Source organism: Mizuhopecten yessoensis, unplaced genomic scaffold, assembly GCF_002113885.1.
Source record: "Mizuhopecten yessoensis strain PY_sf001 unplaced genomic scaffold, ASM211388v2 scaffold10797, whole genome shotgun sequence".
Classification (NCBI taxonomy): Eukaryota; Metazoa; Mollusca; class Bivalvia; order Pectinida; family Pectinidae; genus Mizuhopecten; species Mizuhopecten yessoensis.
This window is the reverse complement of record NW_018408726.1, coordinates 1,215,228-1,234,877: the sequence shown is the minus strand read 5'-3', so window position 1 is coordinate 1,234,877 and position 19,650 is coordinate 1,215,228. Positions and strand designations below refer to the sequence as shown.

The 19,650-nt window shown below is 36.1% G+C and overlaps 1 protein-coding gene and 1 long non-coding RNA gene across 3 annotated transcripts in view; one reads left to right on the top strand and one right to left on the bottom strand.

The window, feature by feature from the left end:
* LOC110462480 (putative glycerol kinase 5) overlaps positions 1 to 14,091 on the top strand; it is a 25,278-nt gene extending 11,187 nt beyond the window's left edge. For both annotated transcript variants that reach the window (XM_021516442.1, XM_021516444.1), the window contains exons 10-18: positions 579 to 652; positions 1,391 to 1,451; positions 1,689 to 1,815; positions 2,338 to 2,442; positions 6,011 to 6,061; positions 6,651 to 6,694; positions 7,477 to 7,643; positions 9,196 to 9,332; positions 9,895 to 14,091. In XM_021516442.1, the coding sequence (XP_021372117.1) occupies positions 579 to 652; positions 1,391 to 1,451; positions 1,689 to 1,815; positions 2,338 to 2,442; positions 6,011 to 6,061; positions 6,651 to 6,694; positions 7,477 to 7,643; positions 9,196 to 9,332; positions 9,895 to 10,049 (921 nt within the window). In that variant the 3' untranslated portion in view covers positions 10,050 to 14,091. The remainder of the gene's footprint in view (positions 1 to 578; positions 653 to 1,390; positions 1,452 to 1,688; positions 1,816 to 2,337; positions 2,443 to 6,010; positions 6,062 to 6,650; positions 6,695 to 7,476; positions 7,644 to 9,195; positions 9,333 to 9,894) is intronic.
* Positions 14,092 to 17,172: 3,081 nt separating this feature from the next.
* Positions 17,173 to 19,074, bottom strand: LOC110462499. The gene is made up of 3 exons (XR_002464290.1): positions 18,468 to 19,074; positions 17,527 to 17,628; positions 17,173 to 17,212 (listed from the first exon to the last, which is right to left on the bottom strand). It is a non-coding gene; the product is annotated as an uncharacterized LOC110462499 (long non-coding RNA).
* Between the last annotated feature and the right edge of the window lie 576 nt (positions 19,075 to 19,650).

The window sequence follows — 19,650 nt, the reverse complement described above, 5'->3', positions numbered from 1 at the left end:
AATTAAAAGGCATAAAATTATAATATTTGGCTGGTGACTTCCCGGGATAGAGCTCACCAAAGTTTGCAAATGAAAATGACCTCAACCTACTTTAGAGGTCACAGAGGTCAACAACATTTTAATGGATTTGTTCTTGAGAACTAAAAGGAATGGATTCATAAGATTTGGCTGGTAGCTTTTTGGAATAGAGCTAACCAATTTGAGAAGGAAAATGACATTGATCTACTTACAAGATCACAGGGAAAAATATGTCGGCAACTTCTGAAGAAGAATCAAAAAGCATAGAATCTTATAATAATATTTTGCTGGTAGTTTCAACAGATGGAGCCAACAAAGTTTGCGAGGGAAATATTTTTAGTGCAATATAATATTTAATGAGAATATTTTGCTATGACTGCTTAAATATTCAGGTGAGCGATACAGGCCCTCTTGGGCCTCTTGTTTATTCTCCCAAACTGTTCATTTTTAGCCCTGCTTATAGAATTGTCCAAGTGCGTTCGTTTATTATGGAATATTTCTGCGCCACCTGTACCGTTTCAACCGGGATACGCGAATGTAACTTATGTTTTTACTTGCAGGTAGAGTGGAGTTCTATAGTATGCAATCTTCTACACATTCCAATGAGCATGTTACCAGAGATCAGAGATACAAGGTATTACCCTATCAAAAATATCTCACTTACTTAATGTGACTTGTTCTTGCTTGAAATCAAACTTGTGACTATCGGCACATTGGTCTAATTCCAGAATAGAACTGCTTGCTTTTCTTGTCAGTTAATCCTTCCTGAAATGCCAAGAAAACCTCGCCAAAGATTCAGTACCCAATTTAAGTAAATACCTCTGTCGACTACTAACAAGTTGTATATGTGTTGATGCCGGGGCATACAATGGGGTACCCTCAAATTGAACCTGCTTGTTTATTCTTTTTTTTTGTCTTTCTAAACATTTTTTTTTATAGGTTAGTGGTTTTTTATTGTAAAGTGTTATAATTTTGATACATTGTCATCTTTCTATAGACTTATTAAGAAATCTGTTTTTGTTGCAGTGGCTTAATTGTTCGGCAAAACTGATTCTTCCTTGTAAAAATTGTAAAATTATTTGTTTTCCTTATATATTAATCCTTCCTGAAATGCTATCCAATGATTCAGTAAAAATCTTTGTAGCTTACAGTTTTGCTTTCTTCAGTAAATGCTTCTTTCGTTTCCTTATATTTTTACATATGATTATCCCATGGGGTCAAATGGTATCTAGATTTATTCCCAGGTTTGATTCGGATTGTTCCCTTAATTTTCCTGTTTTCACTGAATAGCTTCTTTTTTTGGGGAAGTGTTGTGATGTGGATATATCATCATCTTTCTATAGAATTAATAAGAAATCTGTTTTTGCTGCAGTGGCTTGTTCGGGAAAACAGATGCTTCCTTGTTTGGTGCGGCTATCCCCATCACAGCTATGGTAAGATTGACACTTTTGCAAAATTCAATTACAAGACATTCCTTTCATAGTTAAAAAGAAGTATTTTCTTTATGCCTGAAATATCACTTAAAATTATCTTGATTTTGCGTTTTCTGGTTTAAATTGCTTGTGATTTTCTTCATATTTAATTGACAGCTTTAAAGAATTAGTAGTCAGGATTAAAGATTGTTAGTAATAATGGAACTATCTTTTATTTGCTGATGATTCTAAACGCAGATATCCGACCAGATGTCGGCCATGTTTGGGGAGTGCTGCTTTGACGTTGGAGACATGAAGTGCACCATGGGAACAGGAACGTTTGTAGATGTAAACACAGGCAGCTCAGCTCACGCCTCTGTAGCAGGTTGGATAGCCTACAGTATTTTGCAAACATTATTTAACCCTTTCACCCCATTTAACTTGAGTCGACTCTACCATTCATTGATTTGGATGAGTTCATTATGGTCTACAGTATTAGTGGTGAAAGGGTTAAGCTAATTGATGACATTAAATCAGAAATTTGGTATACTATACATATACATGGATGATATTTAATTAATAACTTCCATAGATTTCAATCTTTCCTGCTTTGTAACAATAACAGAAAATCAATCTGGAAGTTTTTATTTGTCTTTAGGTGATATCTTACAATTTAAAATCTTGATTTAAATAAAGAATGATAACAAGCAAAGTCGTCAATGTATTGATGTATCAAGTTCACGCACACGCAAAAAACAGCAATACTAAATCACAGATATGATACCATTGAAATAGTTATATTTGTGCCACTTAGTGAATCGACCTTGTCTTCTAATGGTTTAAATTTCAATATATAACAGGTAACAATTTTGTTTTTGAATACCAGTGAACTAAATTATATTTTCAGGGCTGTATCCTCAGATTGGCTGGAAGATAAAGGATGAACTGGTGTTTGTAGCAGAGGGTGCCATCAATGACACCGGCATTGTTATAGAGTGGGCCAAGTCTATGGGTAGGTGTGTCACAGACACCGGTATTGTTTTAGAGTGGGCCAAGTCTATCGGTAGGTGTGTCATAGACACGGGCATTGTTATAGAGTGGTCCACGGCAATGGGTAGGTGTGTCACTGACACCGGTATTGTTATAGATTGGGCCAAGTCTATGGGCAGGTTATCATGTTACAAACCCTGGCTTTGTTATAAAATGGGTCAAGGCTTGGGCCATTGGTAGGTGTGTCCTTGACACTGGTATTGTTATAGAATGGGCCATGTCTATGGGTAGGTGTGTCGCTAACACCGGCATTGTTATAAAGTGGGCCAAGTCTATGAGTAGGTTATCATGTTACCATCACTGGCTTTGTTATAAAATGGGTCAAGGCTTGGGCCATTGGTAGGTGTTTTAAAGACACTGGTATTGTTATAGAGTGGGTCAAGTCTATGGGTAGGTAATCGTGTTACAGAAACTAGCATTGTTATAGAATAGTCCATGTCTATGGGTAGGTGTGTCGCAGACACTGGCTTTGTTATAAAATGGGTCAAGGCTTGGGCCATTGGTAGGTGGTTCACAGACACTGGTATAATTATAGAGTGGGCCAAGTATATGGGTAGGTGTGTCACTGACACCGGTATTGTTATAGACTTGGACCACTCTATAACAATACCGGTGTCTGTGACACACCTGCCCATAGACATGGCCCATTCTATAACAATACCAGTGTCTGTAACACGATGACCTGCCCATAGACTTGGCCCAATCTATAACAATTCCAGTGTCTGTGAAACACCTACCAATCGCCCAGGACTTGACCCATTTTCTAACAAAGCCAGTGTTTGTAACATGAAAACCTACCCATAGACTTGACCCACTCTATAACAATAACGGTGTATGTAACAAACCTACCCATAGACTTGGACCACTCTATAACAATGCCCGTGTCTATGACACACCTACCCCTAGACTTAGCCCACTCTATAACAGTGCCGGTGTCAGCGACACACCCACCCATAGACTTGGCCCTCTCTATAACAATCCCAGGGTCTGTGACACGATGCCCTACCCATAGACTTGGCCACGGCAATGGGTAGGTGTGTGACAGACACCGGTATTGTTATAGACTTGGACCACTCTATAACAATGCCAGCGTCTGTAACACGATGACCGACCCATAGACTTGGCCCTCTCTATAACAATACCAGGGTCTGTGACACGATGCCCTACCCATAGACTTGGCACACTCTATAACAATGCCAGCGTCTTTGACGCACCTACCCATAGACTTGGCACACTCTATAACAATGCCGGTGTCATTGATGGCCCCCTCTGCTACAAACACCAGTTCATCCACACCTACCCATAGACTTGGCACACTCTATAACAATGCCGGTGCCATTGATGGAACCCTCTGCTACAAACACCAGTTCATCCACACCTACCCATAGACTTTGCCCACTCTATAACAATTCCAGTTTCTTTGACACACCTACCCACAGACTTGGCCCACTCTATACCAATACCGGTGTCTGTGACAAACCTACCCATTGCCGTGGCCAAGTCTATGGGTATGTGTGTCACAGACACTGGCCATGTTATGGAATGGGCCAAGGCTATGGGTAGGTGTGTCCCAGACACCGGTATTGTTATAGATTGGGCCAAGTCTATGGGGAGGTAATCGTGTTACAGAAACTAGCATTGTTATAGAATGTTCCATGTCTATGGGTAGGTGTGTTACATACACCCTTATTGTTATAGAGTGGGCAAAGTCTATGGGTAGGTGTGGATGAACTGGTGTTTGTAGCAGAGGGGGCCATCAATGACACCGGCATTGCTATAGAGTGGGCCAAGTATATGGGTAGGTGTGTCACTGACGCCGGTATTGTTATAGAGTGGGTCAAGTCTATGGGTAGGTGTGGATGAACTGGTGTTTGTAGCAGAGGGTGCCATCAATAACACCGGCATTGTTATAAAGTGGGCCAAGTCTATGGGTAGGTCATCGTGTTACAGAAACTAGCATTGTTATAGAATGGTCCATGTCTATGGGTAGGTGTGTCACAGACACTGGCAATGTTATGGAATGGGCCAAGGCTATGGGTAGGTGTGTCACAGTGAAATTTTGCAGAATCCTTCCATGGTCAAAGGTCAACAAAAATGGTGAATTTGTGAATTATATGGTCCCCAGCCCTCAGGGGCCTTAGGGGCGGGGCCAAAAAGGGTCAAATTGACTAAAATTTCAAAAATCTTCTTCTCGAGATCCAGATATGGTAGAATCAAATACTCTTCATAGATAGAAGGGTCTTGAGGTGCTTTACCAAAAGAGTGAATTTCATGACCCTGGTGTCTCACGTTTCCCCCTGGGGCGGGGTAAACTTTACAATAGTTTATATAGGGAAATGACATTTTTGACCAGCATTTGTTTAATTTCCATTGGAATTAATTCAAACTTGGTTAGCATTATCAGTATTGGATAGCAGTTTAATATGCACATATCAGCCCTGACTGACCCCCAGGGGCTGATGGGCGGGGCCGAAAAGGGTCAAAGTGACTAAAATTTCAAAAATCTTCTACTCAAGATCCAGATATGGTAGAATCAAATACTCTTCATAGATGGAAGGGTCTTAAGGTGCTTTACCATAATTCAGCTGACTGACAGAACCACTATTTGTACATAGTACATATACTACCTAGATCTTTCACACTACTTTTGCATTACATGTTGTTCAAGTTACCTTTGTTACAAAATGATTTCTATTTCATTTGGCAACATCGAAAAAACATCAGTTTTTACATAACTCAGCTGACCGTTAAAGCCCATAGGCCTCTTGTTATAGAAAGTCTATGGGTAGTTAATTGTCACAGATACTGGTATTGTTATAGAATGGGCCTAGTCTAGGGGTAGGTTATCATGTCACAGATACCGACTTTGTTTTAGAATGGTCCAAGTCTATGGGTAGGTGTGTCACAGACACTGACATTGTTTTAGAATGGGCCAAGGCTATGGGAAAATAATGGTTTCACAGAATTATTTAAGTAAATATCGACAGTGCTATTCAAGTCTATGAGTATTTTATTGACAACGTAATCTTAATTTTAACTCTCATGAAGTTTTTGGTATGTTCGAAATAATTTCATGTAATAAATTATGATTTGAAAGAAAAGTATCTGTGGCCATCATTTTGTTGAGATATTTTTTTAAATACCTGTCACACAGTTGTTCACTTCCATTGCTAAGGTGAAGTTGAAGATACAGCTACATACAGTGTAGTAATCCTCTTATATTAAGTACATGCGTGTATTAGCATGTCTATTTGTCTGTCAGTGAGTCTGTCTGTGTGTCTGTCCAACTATATGTAACAGAGGTCACTATTTTTTCAATGCCTCTGCCAGGAGTCGAACCCGGGACCTCTGGCTTACTAGTCTTACGCTCTACTGAATGAGCTAAAGAGAAAATCTCCCTAGCAGAGTTGGTAGGAAGCGGCTAGTATTTTACCAGGGTGATATATGCATGTTTTGTATGCCTGTATGAGTTTATTAGACAAGACCAGGTATAGCATCATACATAATATTTGTCCTTTTATTATAAACAGGTTTTTTTGATGATGTTGCCGACACATCAAGGATAGCTGAGTCAGTGCCAGGTAAATTATAATATCTTATAGAAATGTAATAGGATCCTTCACACTGAGGAAGTAATCACCATTTTGTGTAGAGAACCTTCACAATTTTGACCTTGAAACAACTGTAGGAAACTGTTACAGGCCCTATAAGCAGTGCTCTCCCCATTTATTCCTATCTGGAACAGCCCTAGTTTCATTATTATCTACACAGGCACATTTTGTTCAAGTAAATTTGATCTGGAAAATTCGAATTTGACCTAAACTGACATGAGGAAATTTTGCCTGTGTAGTAATATGATTCAATATCAGGCACAACGAGTACATTTTGATGTAAGTTGAATGAAAGAATCTGGAAAACCTGCTGAAAATCTTTTGAGATTTAAAAATAGAATTAAGTCTGAGATAAAGTCAGTTTGAGGCATATTAATGATGAAGAAATATTATGATATTAGCTATATATGATTAACTTTGTATTGTTTTTAAGTCTCCATTTAATTTGAAGACATTGTATCTAAGAAGTGGTTTTGTATGATACATGTAGTATATGTATTATATACAAGTCCTTTGGTTTTACAGGTTGTACATTTACATGTCCACATCTTTGTTCCAGATTCAGGCCAAGTCTGTATGGTCGCGGCTTTCAGTGGACTTCAGGTAACAATAACATCTTCACTGGTACACACATTTACCTGTGTGAGGTAACGCCTATTGTTACATGGTAGCAGTACATAAACTAATCAGGACGTATTAAAACTGTATATACAGTTTACTTACTATCATTTACATTTGCTTTATTTCTAACTTTTATAACTTTTTTGTCTTACATAACCAGGGAAGGAGTTTTTAGTTTACTAGTCACAGGATTTTTTCCAAACAAAAAGCCATACAATTCTCTAATGTTTATATCTATATACTAATATGGTGTCAGCTGAGTTTTTTTTATTGTGATATTGCTAACTGAAGAACCCTCTACTTCTTTCTTTCCTTCTGTTGTTAAGTCTTCTATCCTTTGTCTGCTGAGACCAGTCATTTTTACTCCCTTCCTTAATACAATGTACTCTCATTGTTCTATTCTATTACATGTGAAGTTGCCCACATATTTCTCAGGATAATTGAATGGATACTACAACAAACTTGTGGATTGTAGATGTGCCAGACATATGTTTTTACCCGATTCACTTTACAATATGGCCACTATAACGTCGGATTGGCGGACAAATCTTTGAGCTGAAATTTTATTGGAAATGTCTAGATATTATTCTCATATGATCCTAAGTAAACATCATATTTTTCTAATCAATGAAACTATCCACTTAAACTTCACACAGCTGTTGTTTTGACCTATAGTGAAATTTTGGTATTATTTTTGCCCTGTTTGAGAGATGTATGTAGCATTGTCAGTTAAAAGTAGCTCATCAGACTTATTTTTTATATAGGCCCCCATCAACGACGATAAGGCAGCCTCCTCTATCTTTGGGTTAAAACCGACCACCACCAAAGCTCATCTTGTACGCGCTTTACTAGAATCCATTGCCTTCAGATTCAAAATTCTGTATGAGGCGATTCTTAAAGAGTCCAAAGTGGAACTATCCAATACTATCAGGTAAGCCTCGCTGTACAGTAAGTCCTCAGATATTTATAAAATCTTTTACCTGTAACTGAGCAAGATTGGGTTATCTCAGTCGAAAGCTAGGATTCTGTAACATAATCCCAGCTGAGGGGTCAAAAAATGTAAGCATACAGTGTCTTTGGGATAAAAATCATATGTCATTATGTTATTTATAATTCTAATAAACAGAGTTTTGTTTTTGGTGTACAGAGAATAAGATTTTTAGTGGAGCAAGTGGCGAGAATATATTACAGCCAGTGATATCATCATCAATAAAAAACAAGTTTATTTAGCTGTGTACAAAATTGTCTATTTAAGGATTCGTGTCCTGCTGCCTTGTGCTTTTTCCTATATACAGTTACCTCCCCTTAACTTCCATTTCGATGTAACTGTAATTTTACAGAAATGATTTATAAAAACAATAGTTGTGCTGGTAAAATCAATTTTCAGTGCATAGATTCAGTTTTTGGCAGTGGTATGGGAATCCTTTAGAAAATGAACCATTTATAATTTTACTTTTAATATCATTTTATACATCTATCGGGTCACTAAGAATTGGTCATATGTTTATTTTCAATAGTTCCTGTTTTGCACTTTTGTTTATTGCACTAGATTTATCTACCAGTTGTTACCTTGACCTAGTGTATAGTAAAGGTAAACGTGAGTAACTCCTAAATGTTCAATGTCCACCAATTAAAACAGTTGTAGCTAGACATTCAATATAAATGAGAGGGATTATGTTTCACTCAGTTTTAATTAGACTTTAGGGCCCCTTTCGTGTATCTGATTCAACCAGTTGGCCCTTTCGTGTATCTGATTCAACCAGTTGGCCCTTTCGTGTATCTGATTCAACCAGTTGAAACGATTGAATCTAGAAAGAAAGCAACAGGCGCAAATCTGAACCGAGGCTGACCTCAAGAATATTCGACACGTGTAGATTGAGGGCTCCAGACGTGCCTGACCGAAACCAAAATGCTGATTTTTGCTAGTTTGCGATATTTCATACTAAAACAATGTCAAACCAGATGCAGATTTTAAAATATGTTAATTTAGTGGATGCGTGAAAGAAGGATATAATATTCTTGATATTTTGTTATCTATTCTCCGAAACTGTGTTTTTTCTAGCTCTGCCTATAGTTCGGTCCAAGTGCGTTCGTTAAACGTGGAATATTTCTGCACTACCTGAACCGTTTCAACCCTGATACGCGAATGTAACCTTGGAATAAATGTCATTAGATTAGATGTCTGTTAATTTGAACATTTTCACTTTTGTGATGTACCTGACCATGCACACTGACAACTGTCTAATATGGTGTCCTGTGGAACACGATGTAATAGTCATGGAATGTACATACTTTATATGGTAGTTTTCATGAAGAAATGTGATCACAGCATTATGTCGGTATTGAACAGACTATTACAATACAGAGGGGTTGGATTAGACAAGTTCCCCTGTATATAACACAATCTCATCAATATCACTGTGTAATGTGTAATGATCCTGACATTTCTGACCGTAATATTTGTTTCCTGTCTTGTTTTCTAGAGCTGATGGTGGGGTTTGCAATAACGATTTCTTGATGCAGCTGATTTCGGACCTCACTGGACAATTGATTGACCGATCCAAACAACGAGCAGACATAACCAGCCTTGGGGCTGCTTTTGTAGCTGGCTTACATGCAGGTGTGTATCATCAGAAATTCATTATTTTACGTATTTATACCTTATATGGATAAATTAATTAATTTCCAGCCAGTACCTGCATAACTTGTACAGTCACAAGGGAGTTTGAGTTTTCTCCCTTGTGATAAATATTGATACATTTGATAGTTATACATTATTTTACGAGGGTATAAAATAGCAAATTATTCACAAATGCAAAGTATGAGAGAAAACATTGAAGTATTTTCCATATTAATGACAACATTATTGACGATTTTCTGAAGTATATATCTTTGTATATTTTTTTCTTGTGTTTCTTAAAATCAATTTTAAGGTAGTGTTTATATATTTGCTCTGAGATACACCTTCTTTCCAAAGAGTTCGACAGTAAAACAATTTTAAAGTATCTTTTTCTATTTGCACAAATTAATCGCTCAGAAAAAAATGTGGAAACAGTAGAATTTGAAATGAACATTTGTTTGCTAAAATAGTCTGATACCTTTTATTGTAACTGGAAGTTCATTGATTTATATAAGATATTTCTTTTTTGTATGTTTACATGAATGACGTTTATCAATTTCAGGAGTTTGGAAAGATAAGGAGGAATTACGCAGTATACGAAAATCTGAGCAAATATTCAAACCAGACACGAAAAGATGGTCAGAATATAAAGAAGTGTTTACAGATTGGGAAAGAGCTGTGACTCGCTCTAAGGAGTGGTATTCACGGGATAGCTGAGCTGTGACTCACTCTAAGGAGTGGTATTCACGGGATAGTTGAGCTGTGACTCGCTTTAAGGAGTGGTATTCACGGGATAGTTGAGCTGTAATTCGCTCTAAAGAGTGGTATTTACGGGATAGTTAAGCTGAGACTCGCTCTAAGGAGTGGTATTCACGGGATAGTTGAGCTGTGACTTGCTCAAAGGAGTGATATTCACAGGATAGTTGAGCTGTGACTCGCTCTAAGAATTAGTATACACGGTATAGTTAAGCTGTAATTTGCTCTAAAGAGTGGTATTTACGGGATAGTTAAGCTGTGACTCGCTCTAAAGAGTGGTATTCATATGATATTTTAGCTGTGACTCACTCTAAGGAGTGGTATTTACATGACTGTTAAGTTTGGACTCACTAAAGAGAGTTGTATTCACGAGACAGTTAAGCTGTGACTCGCTCTAAAGAGTGGTATTTACGGGATAGTTATGCTGAGACTCGCTCTAAAGAGTGGTATTCATATGATATTTTAGCTGTGACTCACTCTAAGGAGTGGTATTTACATGACTGTTAAGTTTTGACTCACTAAAGAGAGTTGTATTCACGAGACAGTTAAGCTGTGACTCGCTCTAAAGAGTGGTATACACAGGATATAGTTAAGCTGTGATACGCTCTAAAGAATAGTATACACAGGATAGTTAAGCTGTGACTCGCTCTAAAGAATAGTATACACAATATAGTTAAGCTGTGATTCGCTCTAAAGAATAGTAAACACGGGATAGTTAAGCTGTGACTCGCTCTAAAGAGTGGAATTTACGGGATAGTTAAGCTAAGACTCGCTCTAAAAAGTGGTATTTATGGGATAGTTAAGCTGTGACTTGCTCTAAAGAGTGGTATTTATGGGATAGTTAAGCTGTGACTTGCTCTAAAAAGTGGTATTTATGGGATAGTTAAGCTGTGACTTGCTCTAAAGAGTGGTATTTACGGGATAGTTGAGCTGTGACTCACTCTAAGGAGTGGTTTACACAGGACTGTTTAGCTGTGCCTCACTCTGTGGTGTGGTATACACAGGACTGTTAAGCTGTGCCTAACTCTAAGGAGTGGTTTACACAGGACTGTTCAGCTGTGCCTCACTCTATGGACTGGTCTACACAGGACTGTTTAGCTGTGCCTCACTCTAAGGAGTGGTTTACACAGGACTGTTCAGCTGCGCCTCACTCTATGGACTGGTCTACACAGGACTGATGAGCAATTAAATAGTAAATCCAGAAATGTTCCAGAATTGTGCCAATTATTTACTGCAGTTTCGAAGGAGTTGTTTTAGATGTGATAAAATGTTCAAAGCTACAATTTACATTATTTTAGAAGTAAAGTAACAGACCAGGAAGATGTCGTAAATCCTCCCACTGAGATTACCAGATTGGTGTTGCTGAAGATGATAAGCAATACAGGGAAATGCTAAATGTGCTTGTTTGTTTAGGTTTAAAGGAGGTTTTATCATTAATATTAGTATATTTTTTACTATTTTTATATGTATTTTGGTGAAAAGATTGTGAATACATTTTTACTGCCTAAACAGGAACCTGTATATTATAGAGAGCTATGAACCAGAGCTTAGATAATATATTAGGTCTACTGTTACTGTCTGTATAACTTTTATGTTATTTAACTTGTGTAGTCTTGAAGTTATCAATATGTTTACAGTAATCAGGGTATATTGGTCCTAGTGTTATCTCATTAAGGTGGTCTTATACAATATCATTTATTCATTGAATATACCCGATAAAGGAATTCCTGTCACTGGAGAGATAATGAAGAAAATGGGTAATGAACAGTTAGTAAATGTCAGGATCTGTACAGATCACTTAATCTTTCACTTTTTTATTCTTTTCTATTTATGGAAACATATCACATACTGTTAAGCTACACCTACTCAAAAGAATATTTAAAATAATTGTAGTCAACTTTTGTTACTTCATTGATGTATTCAGTATAATGGAAAGTATATTTACTTAGTGAGATAAAGGTAAGAGTAGAGCCACCATTTTCATGCTACTGCAGAGTACCTTACTGTGCTTTCAGTTCAAGTTTGTCACAAGTTGATGTTATTTATCGAAAGTATATTAACTATATATATATATATCTGAATGAGAAATGAGGTTAGGATGTATGTGTAAATAGCATATACAAAAAAAACCTGTGCCATGAAGTGAAGATTTCGTTATAGACAAATGCGCTCAAATTCTATACATACACATACATGTGTTCTATTTTACTATACTGTAAGTATTCGTGTATAGTGCACACCTTTCTTAGGGGAAGATGATAATACCGAAATAAAGGGAGGTGTACTATACACAGGAACAATCCAAAACCAGTCCTGAGTCAGGACCATTTATCGGAAATTGTTCAGGGATTTTCGGAAATGTTTTAAAACATAATTAATTTCTTAGGAGAATGTGTTCATTTAGTTTACCTTCATAGTGACCTGCCTCAGGGGTTGATGCTATCAGTACAGCTTGCCATGTCTTCAATAAAAAATCTCAGTGTTTTTTTTTGTTTTTTTCTTCATATTTTTTCTTTTTCTTTTTCACCCAAAAAGTACCTGCGCATTATACGAGAATATAAATGGTATGTGTGTTTTTCTTAAAATGCAGATTGACACTAGAAAATGTTGTTAATATGAGAAACTTTTTAACTCAAAATATTTTAGCTGTGATATTCTACATTCCATTTCTGTGTACTACCATTGAGGTAGGGGTTGTAATAATTGGTGGAGATTTCCCAACATGCTGGTTTGATTCAATGAATGGGTTTTTTATCGATAAATCAAAGGCATGGTGTCTTTTCACCCCAAACCATTCAGTAGGTTGTTAAGTGCAAGTGTGTTTTCTCTGTTATCTCGCAATTATGGATCGTGTATATATTATATACCCGGTATTTTATAAAATGTTATCCGTGTTAATTTGTATGCTGATTTGAAGTTTTGGAAGGCCATTTCAAACACCTTATATGGACTTAATGACGTATGAAATACATAAATGTATAAAGAAAATGCCAATGAAATGTAACTTGTAAAATTCCAAATGAATTTAATTCACTATCACTGCCCTAAATGATACTTTAACTAATTAAACACTGTATAGCAGTAAAAGTTTTGGTGATTTTGAACATAAGAGTATCACACTTGGTAAGCGTACTTAGATCAACAGATTATCCTATGGCAATATAAGCTAAGGATCTTAATTGAAATAAAAGCAGTCTTTTCATCGAAGACAGTAACAGATTTATGTAAAAAAATGAAATGAAATTTAACCTCATGGATACCAAAGAATCAGTTTTCTGCCTTTTTATAATCAACAAATAAAGAATTCAGTTTTCACCTGTTATATAATTTATCAATATAACTATTCATGAGAAAGTTTTACAAGTACTTACAGTTATTATTTTCTTATCTACATGGCAGCTCAATGGAGATTCCAGCTATGTGATTGTGAAAGAATATTGAGATGTAAAATATTTGTACTGTTTGACTCCATAAGCGCCTTATATTGTCAATCATCACACTGTGTACATGTGTATGTACAGGAAATAAACGTACCATCTTCTGTCACCTGGTTTTCGTAGAATCGGGAGCATTTTCAAAGGATATCATTAATCTGTTCAGAAAATTCGAAAATTCAACAGTGTATCATAATTATAGATATATGTTTTCAGATGTTGTGTACCATTATCGTTTTTAGTGAGCTGTAATATTGTTATGTTATTTTATATACATTTTGTGCAACGATATATATCTTACCTTTGTCTTCAGTCTGATTGTTTAAATCATAATAAATATTATATTTTCCTATCAGTTTATACTTCAGTATGACAAAATTGTTCTCAAAAAAGGTTCTGTATCTTTCATCTTGTTTGACACTGTGTTATGATAAATATCATATTGTTGGATTCTGTTCATTACTCATGTTAGGGCAATTCTTGTACCTGTTTTTAGGAGGCATGGTAGTCTAGTGGTAGGATGCCAGGCTCGTGACCGAAGGGTTGTGAGTTCGAGTCATGGCACGGCACTGTGTTGTATCTTTGAGCAAGATACTTTATTCCGCTTGTTCCAGTCTACTCAGCTGTAAATGAGTACGTGGTTGGGTAGTGCAAGAATTGTAGAATGCTAGCTGTGAATGCTGAAATGGCAACACCAGCTGTATGTTGTATGTTCCCCAGTGAGTTGAGAAAGATGTTGGCTGGTTGCAAAGACCCTATAACCACGGAATAATAATTTGTGAACGACTTTGAGACGACCTACAAACTTGTGATAAAGCGGTATATAAGATCCTCCAATTATTATTCTTATCATTAATTATTTGACAAGTTAATGTATTTGATTTGATTATCATAAAAGTTCTGTATGATTGCATATTATTATATTTATCGTTGTATGATATTACATTTTGTACCACTATATAACCCTACAACATTCAGATGACATTCATTTTGGCTATGAATGCCATAACTGGATTATTGACCTCATCATTATACTAATGTCATAACTGTTAAGTTGGATACCACTGCCTCTCCCTGGACTGATGTCTGTCTATTAAACAAGCATATTTAATAAATGCATTATTTGAAATTAATGCTGGATATTGATAAATGTAATTGAGTTTATTCTGTAAGATAAACAGATTTAAATAAAAGTGGTAAATTTAAGTAGTGAACTACATCCAGATGGCATTCACAGGCAACTTGACAAAGGCAAATTCAATATATAATCTGTCACATGTGCAATAAATATGTGTATACTGGTTTACTAATATGTCATCACAGTTTATTTTTTATTTTTTAACCTCACCTGGCCGGAAGGGCCAAGTCAGCTTATCCCGTGGTGCAGCATCCGTCTGTTTGGCGTCAACTTACGGGCCAAGTCAGCTTATGCTGTGGTGCGGCATCCATCGTCTGACTGTCATCCCTCTGTCCGGCGTCAACTTTTTGCTTTTGACAACTTCTTCTGAATAACCAAGAGGTCTAGGGGGTTTGATATTTGTCCAGAAGCATACTGGCATGAAGAACTACTAAGATTATTCAAATAAATGACCTTCACCTATTTTCAAAGTCATTTGGGTATAATATGTTAAAATCTTTTAATAACTGCTTCTGTATAACCAGAAGGCCCAGGATAATGATATCTGGCCAGTAACATGTTGGGATGAAGGGCTACCAAATTTGTTCAATTAAATGATTTTGACCTATATTCAAGGTCACAGGAGTCAAATGTGTATAAATCTTTCCACCGGTTCTTTATATGATTTACGGTCATATATCTGTTACTATAGTTACATTACTCAGTCATGTGTTAGTACTTTCTGTGTAACTTTATTTTAGTCCACTTTTAAGGTTATTAGTTTGAGATTAATACCAGGTGAGCGATGCAGGCCGATTGCGCCTCTTGTTATTAGACTTATGTTACATTATATGAGGACTGTTGAAACAAAAAAATGAATCAAGTAGGTCGATTGATAGTGAACTTAGCTTTTACCAAGATGGCTGGGGATTAAAAATAGCAATGAAAAGGTATGGGGTTACCTGTCCAACCACATGGATTTCTCCAGGTACTTCAGTTTCCTCCCACAAAGCTCCTGTTTGCTACCATCCATGCCAGTGAGAGTGATCAATAAAAACTGAAAGAAATAAAGTCTAAATCTATATACAGTGTAACAATAGTAAAATACAGATAAGGCCTGTATAACTAAGGCTACTATACACATACATGACTTCAGGTACTATAGTGACATTACACAGACATGACTTCTGTTACTATAGTGACATTACACAGACATGGCTTCTGGTACTATAGTGACATTACACAGACATGATTTCTGGTACTATAGTGACATTACACAGACCTGACTTTTGGTACTATAGTAACATTACACAGACATGACTTCTGGTTCTATAGTGACATTACACAGACATGATTTCTGGTACTATAGTGACATTACACAAACATGACTTCTGGTACTATAGTGATATTACAGAGACATGACTTCTGTTACTATAGTTACATTACACAGACATGACTTCTGGTACTATAGTGACATTACACAAACATGACTTCTGGTACAATAGTGACATTACACAGACATGACTTCTGGTACTATATAACATTGCACAGACATGACTTCTGTTACTATAGTGACATTACACAGACATGACTTCTGGAACTATAGTAACATTGCACAGAAATGACTTCTGGTACTATAGTGACATTACACAGCCATGACTTCTGGTACTATAGTGACATTACACAGACATGACTTCTGGTACTATAGTAGCATTGCACAGACATGACTTCTGGTACTATAGTAACATTACACAGACAGGACTTCTGGTACTATAGTAACATTACACATACATGACTTCTGTTACTATAGTAACATTACACCGACATGACTTCTGTTACTATAGTGACATTACACAGACATGACATGTATACCTATAGTTACTTTACACAGACATGACCTGTATCACTATACAAATGTAGTTACTTTACACAGACATGACCTGTATCACTATAGTTACTTTACACAGACATGACCTGTATCACTATAGTTACTTTATACTATAGTAACATTACCCATACATGTCTTCTGTTACTATAGTAACATTACAGACATGACCTGTTACTAAAGTAACATTACACAGACATGATCTGTATCACTAAAGTAACATTATACAGACATGACCTGTATAACTATAGTGTTAATATAGTGACATTACACAGACATGACTTCTGTTACTATAGTAACATTACACAGACATGATCTGTATCACTATAGTTACTTAACACATACATGATCTGTATCACTATAGTAACATTACAGACATGACCTGTTACTAAAGTAACATTACACAGACATGATCTGTATCACTATAGTTACTTTGCACAGACAGGACCTGTATCACTATAGTTACTTTACACAGCCATGATCTGTATCACTATAGTAACATTATACAGACATGACCTGTATAACTATAGTAACATTACACAGACATGACATGTATACCTATAGTTACTTTACACAAACATGACTTCTGTATCACTATAGTAACATTACACAGACATGACCTGTATCACTATAGTTACTTTACACAGACATGACCTGTATCACTATAGTTACTTTACACAGACATGACCTGTATAACTATAGTAACTTTACACAGACATGACCTGTATCACTATACAAATGTAGTTACTTTACACAGAACTGACCTGTATCACTGTAGTTACTTTACACAGACATGACCTGTATAACTATAGTTACTTTATACAGAAATGACCTGTATCACTATAGTTACTTTACACAGACATGACCTGTATAACTATAGTTACTTTACACAGACATGACCTGTATAACTAGAGCTACTTTATACAGAACTGACCTGTATCACTATAGTTACTTTACACAGACATGACCTGTATAACTATAGTTACTTTACACAGACATGACCTGTATCACTATAGTTACTTTACACAGACATGACCTGTATCACTATAGTTACTTTACACAGACATGACCTGTATAACTATAGTTACTTTACACAGACATGACCTGTATCACTACTATCAAATTACACAGACATGACCTGTATCACTACTGTCAAATTACACAGACATGACCTGTATCACTATAGTTACTTTACACAGACATGACCTGTATCACTGGTTACTTTACACGGACATGACCTGTATAACTTTAGTTACTTAACACAGACATGACCTGTATAACTATAGTAACATTACACAGACATGACCTGTATCACTACTGTCAAATTACACAGACATGACCTGTAACAGACATGACCTGTATAACTTTGGTTACTTAACACAGACAAGACCTGTATCACTATAGTAACATTATACAGACATGACCTGTATCTCTGGTTACTTTACACGGACATGTCCTGTATAACTTTAGTTACTTAACACAGACATGACCTGTATAACTTTAGTTACTTAACACAGACAAGACCTGTATAACTATAGTTACTTTACACATACATAACTTCTGTTACATGACCTGTATCACTGGTTACTTTACACGGACATGACCTGTATAACTATAGGAACATTACACAGACATGTCCGGTATCACGATAGTTACTTTACACAGACATGACCTGTATCACTATAGTTACTTTACACATACATAACTTCTGTTACTATAGTAACATTACACAGACATGACCTGTATCACTATAGTTACTTTACACAGACAATACCTGTATCACTATGGTAACATTACACAGACATGACCTGTATCGTTATAGTGACATTACACAGACATGACCTTTGTTACTATAGAGATATACACAGACAAGACCTGTATCACTATAGATACTTTACACAGACATGACCTGTATCACTTCAGTAACATAACACTGACATGACCTGTATCACTATAGTTACTTTACACAGACATGACCTGTATCACTATAGTAACATAACACATATATGACCTGTATCGCTATAGTAACATAATAGAGACATGAGCTGTATCACTATGGTTACAGTACACTGTCATGGCTTTTAACCTGACAACTACCGCTGTTGACGCTTCACATTTGCGGTTAAGTGAGGCATATGGAAGTAGGATAAAAAGCGACAGAGAAACATAACCACAACAATAAACTATAAAGAGACGTCAACAGTTATAAACATAAATGACATTAATATGCTAATTTGTTGACATGTGCTACATTTCCTAACTGCTATCAGTTGTTCATTTCCTTATAAACTTTAATAGAGTCGTTGGTCAAAGGGAAGATTGACAGGTGATAGGCTTGTTTACCTTTAGATCAAAAGCAGGTAAAATCAGTGTGTCGTTAATACTAACACTCTTCGTCGTCTGCTTCTTTATACAGTTATTGTCTAGTTGTTTATTTGTCGGGCACATCTTAACGCTGACATGTATTTGTATAATGTATTTGTTATATATATTTCATAATGTATATAATAAAGATGATCTGTACACTGACGAGTTGGTTTTTTATATCTGTACACTGACATGTTGGTATTTTATATCTGTTCACGGACGAGTTGGTATTTTATATCTGTACACTGACATGTTGGTATATATATCTGTTCACGGACGTGTTGGTATTTTATATCTGTACACTGACATGTTGGTATATATAATTGTTCACGGACGAGTTGGTATTTTATATCTGTACACTGACATGTTGATATTTTATATCTGTACACTGACATGTTGGTATTTTATATCTGTACACTGACGTGTTGGTATTTTATATCCGTACACTGACATATTGGTATTTTATATCCGTACGCTGACATGTTGGTATTTTATATCTGTACCCTGACGAGTTGGTATTTTATATCTGTACCCTGACGTGTCGGTATTTTATATTCGTACACTGACATGTTGGTATTTTATATCTGTACACTGACGTTTTGGTATTTTATATCTGTACATTTACGTGTTGGTATTTATATCTGTACACTGGCGTGTTGGTATTTTATATTTCTGTACACTTACATGTTGGTATTTTATATCTGTACACTGACGAGTTGGTATTTTATATCTGTACACTGACATGTTGGTATTTTATAT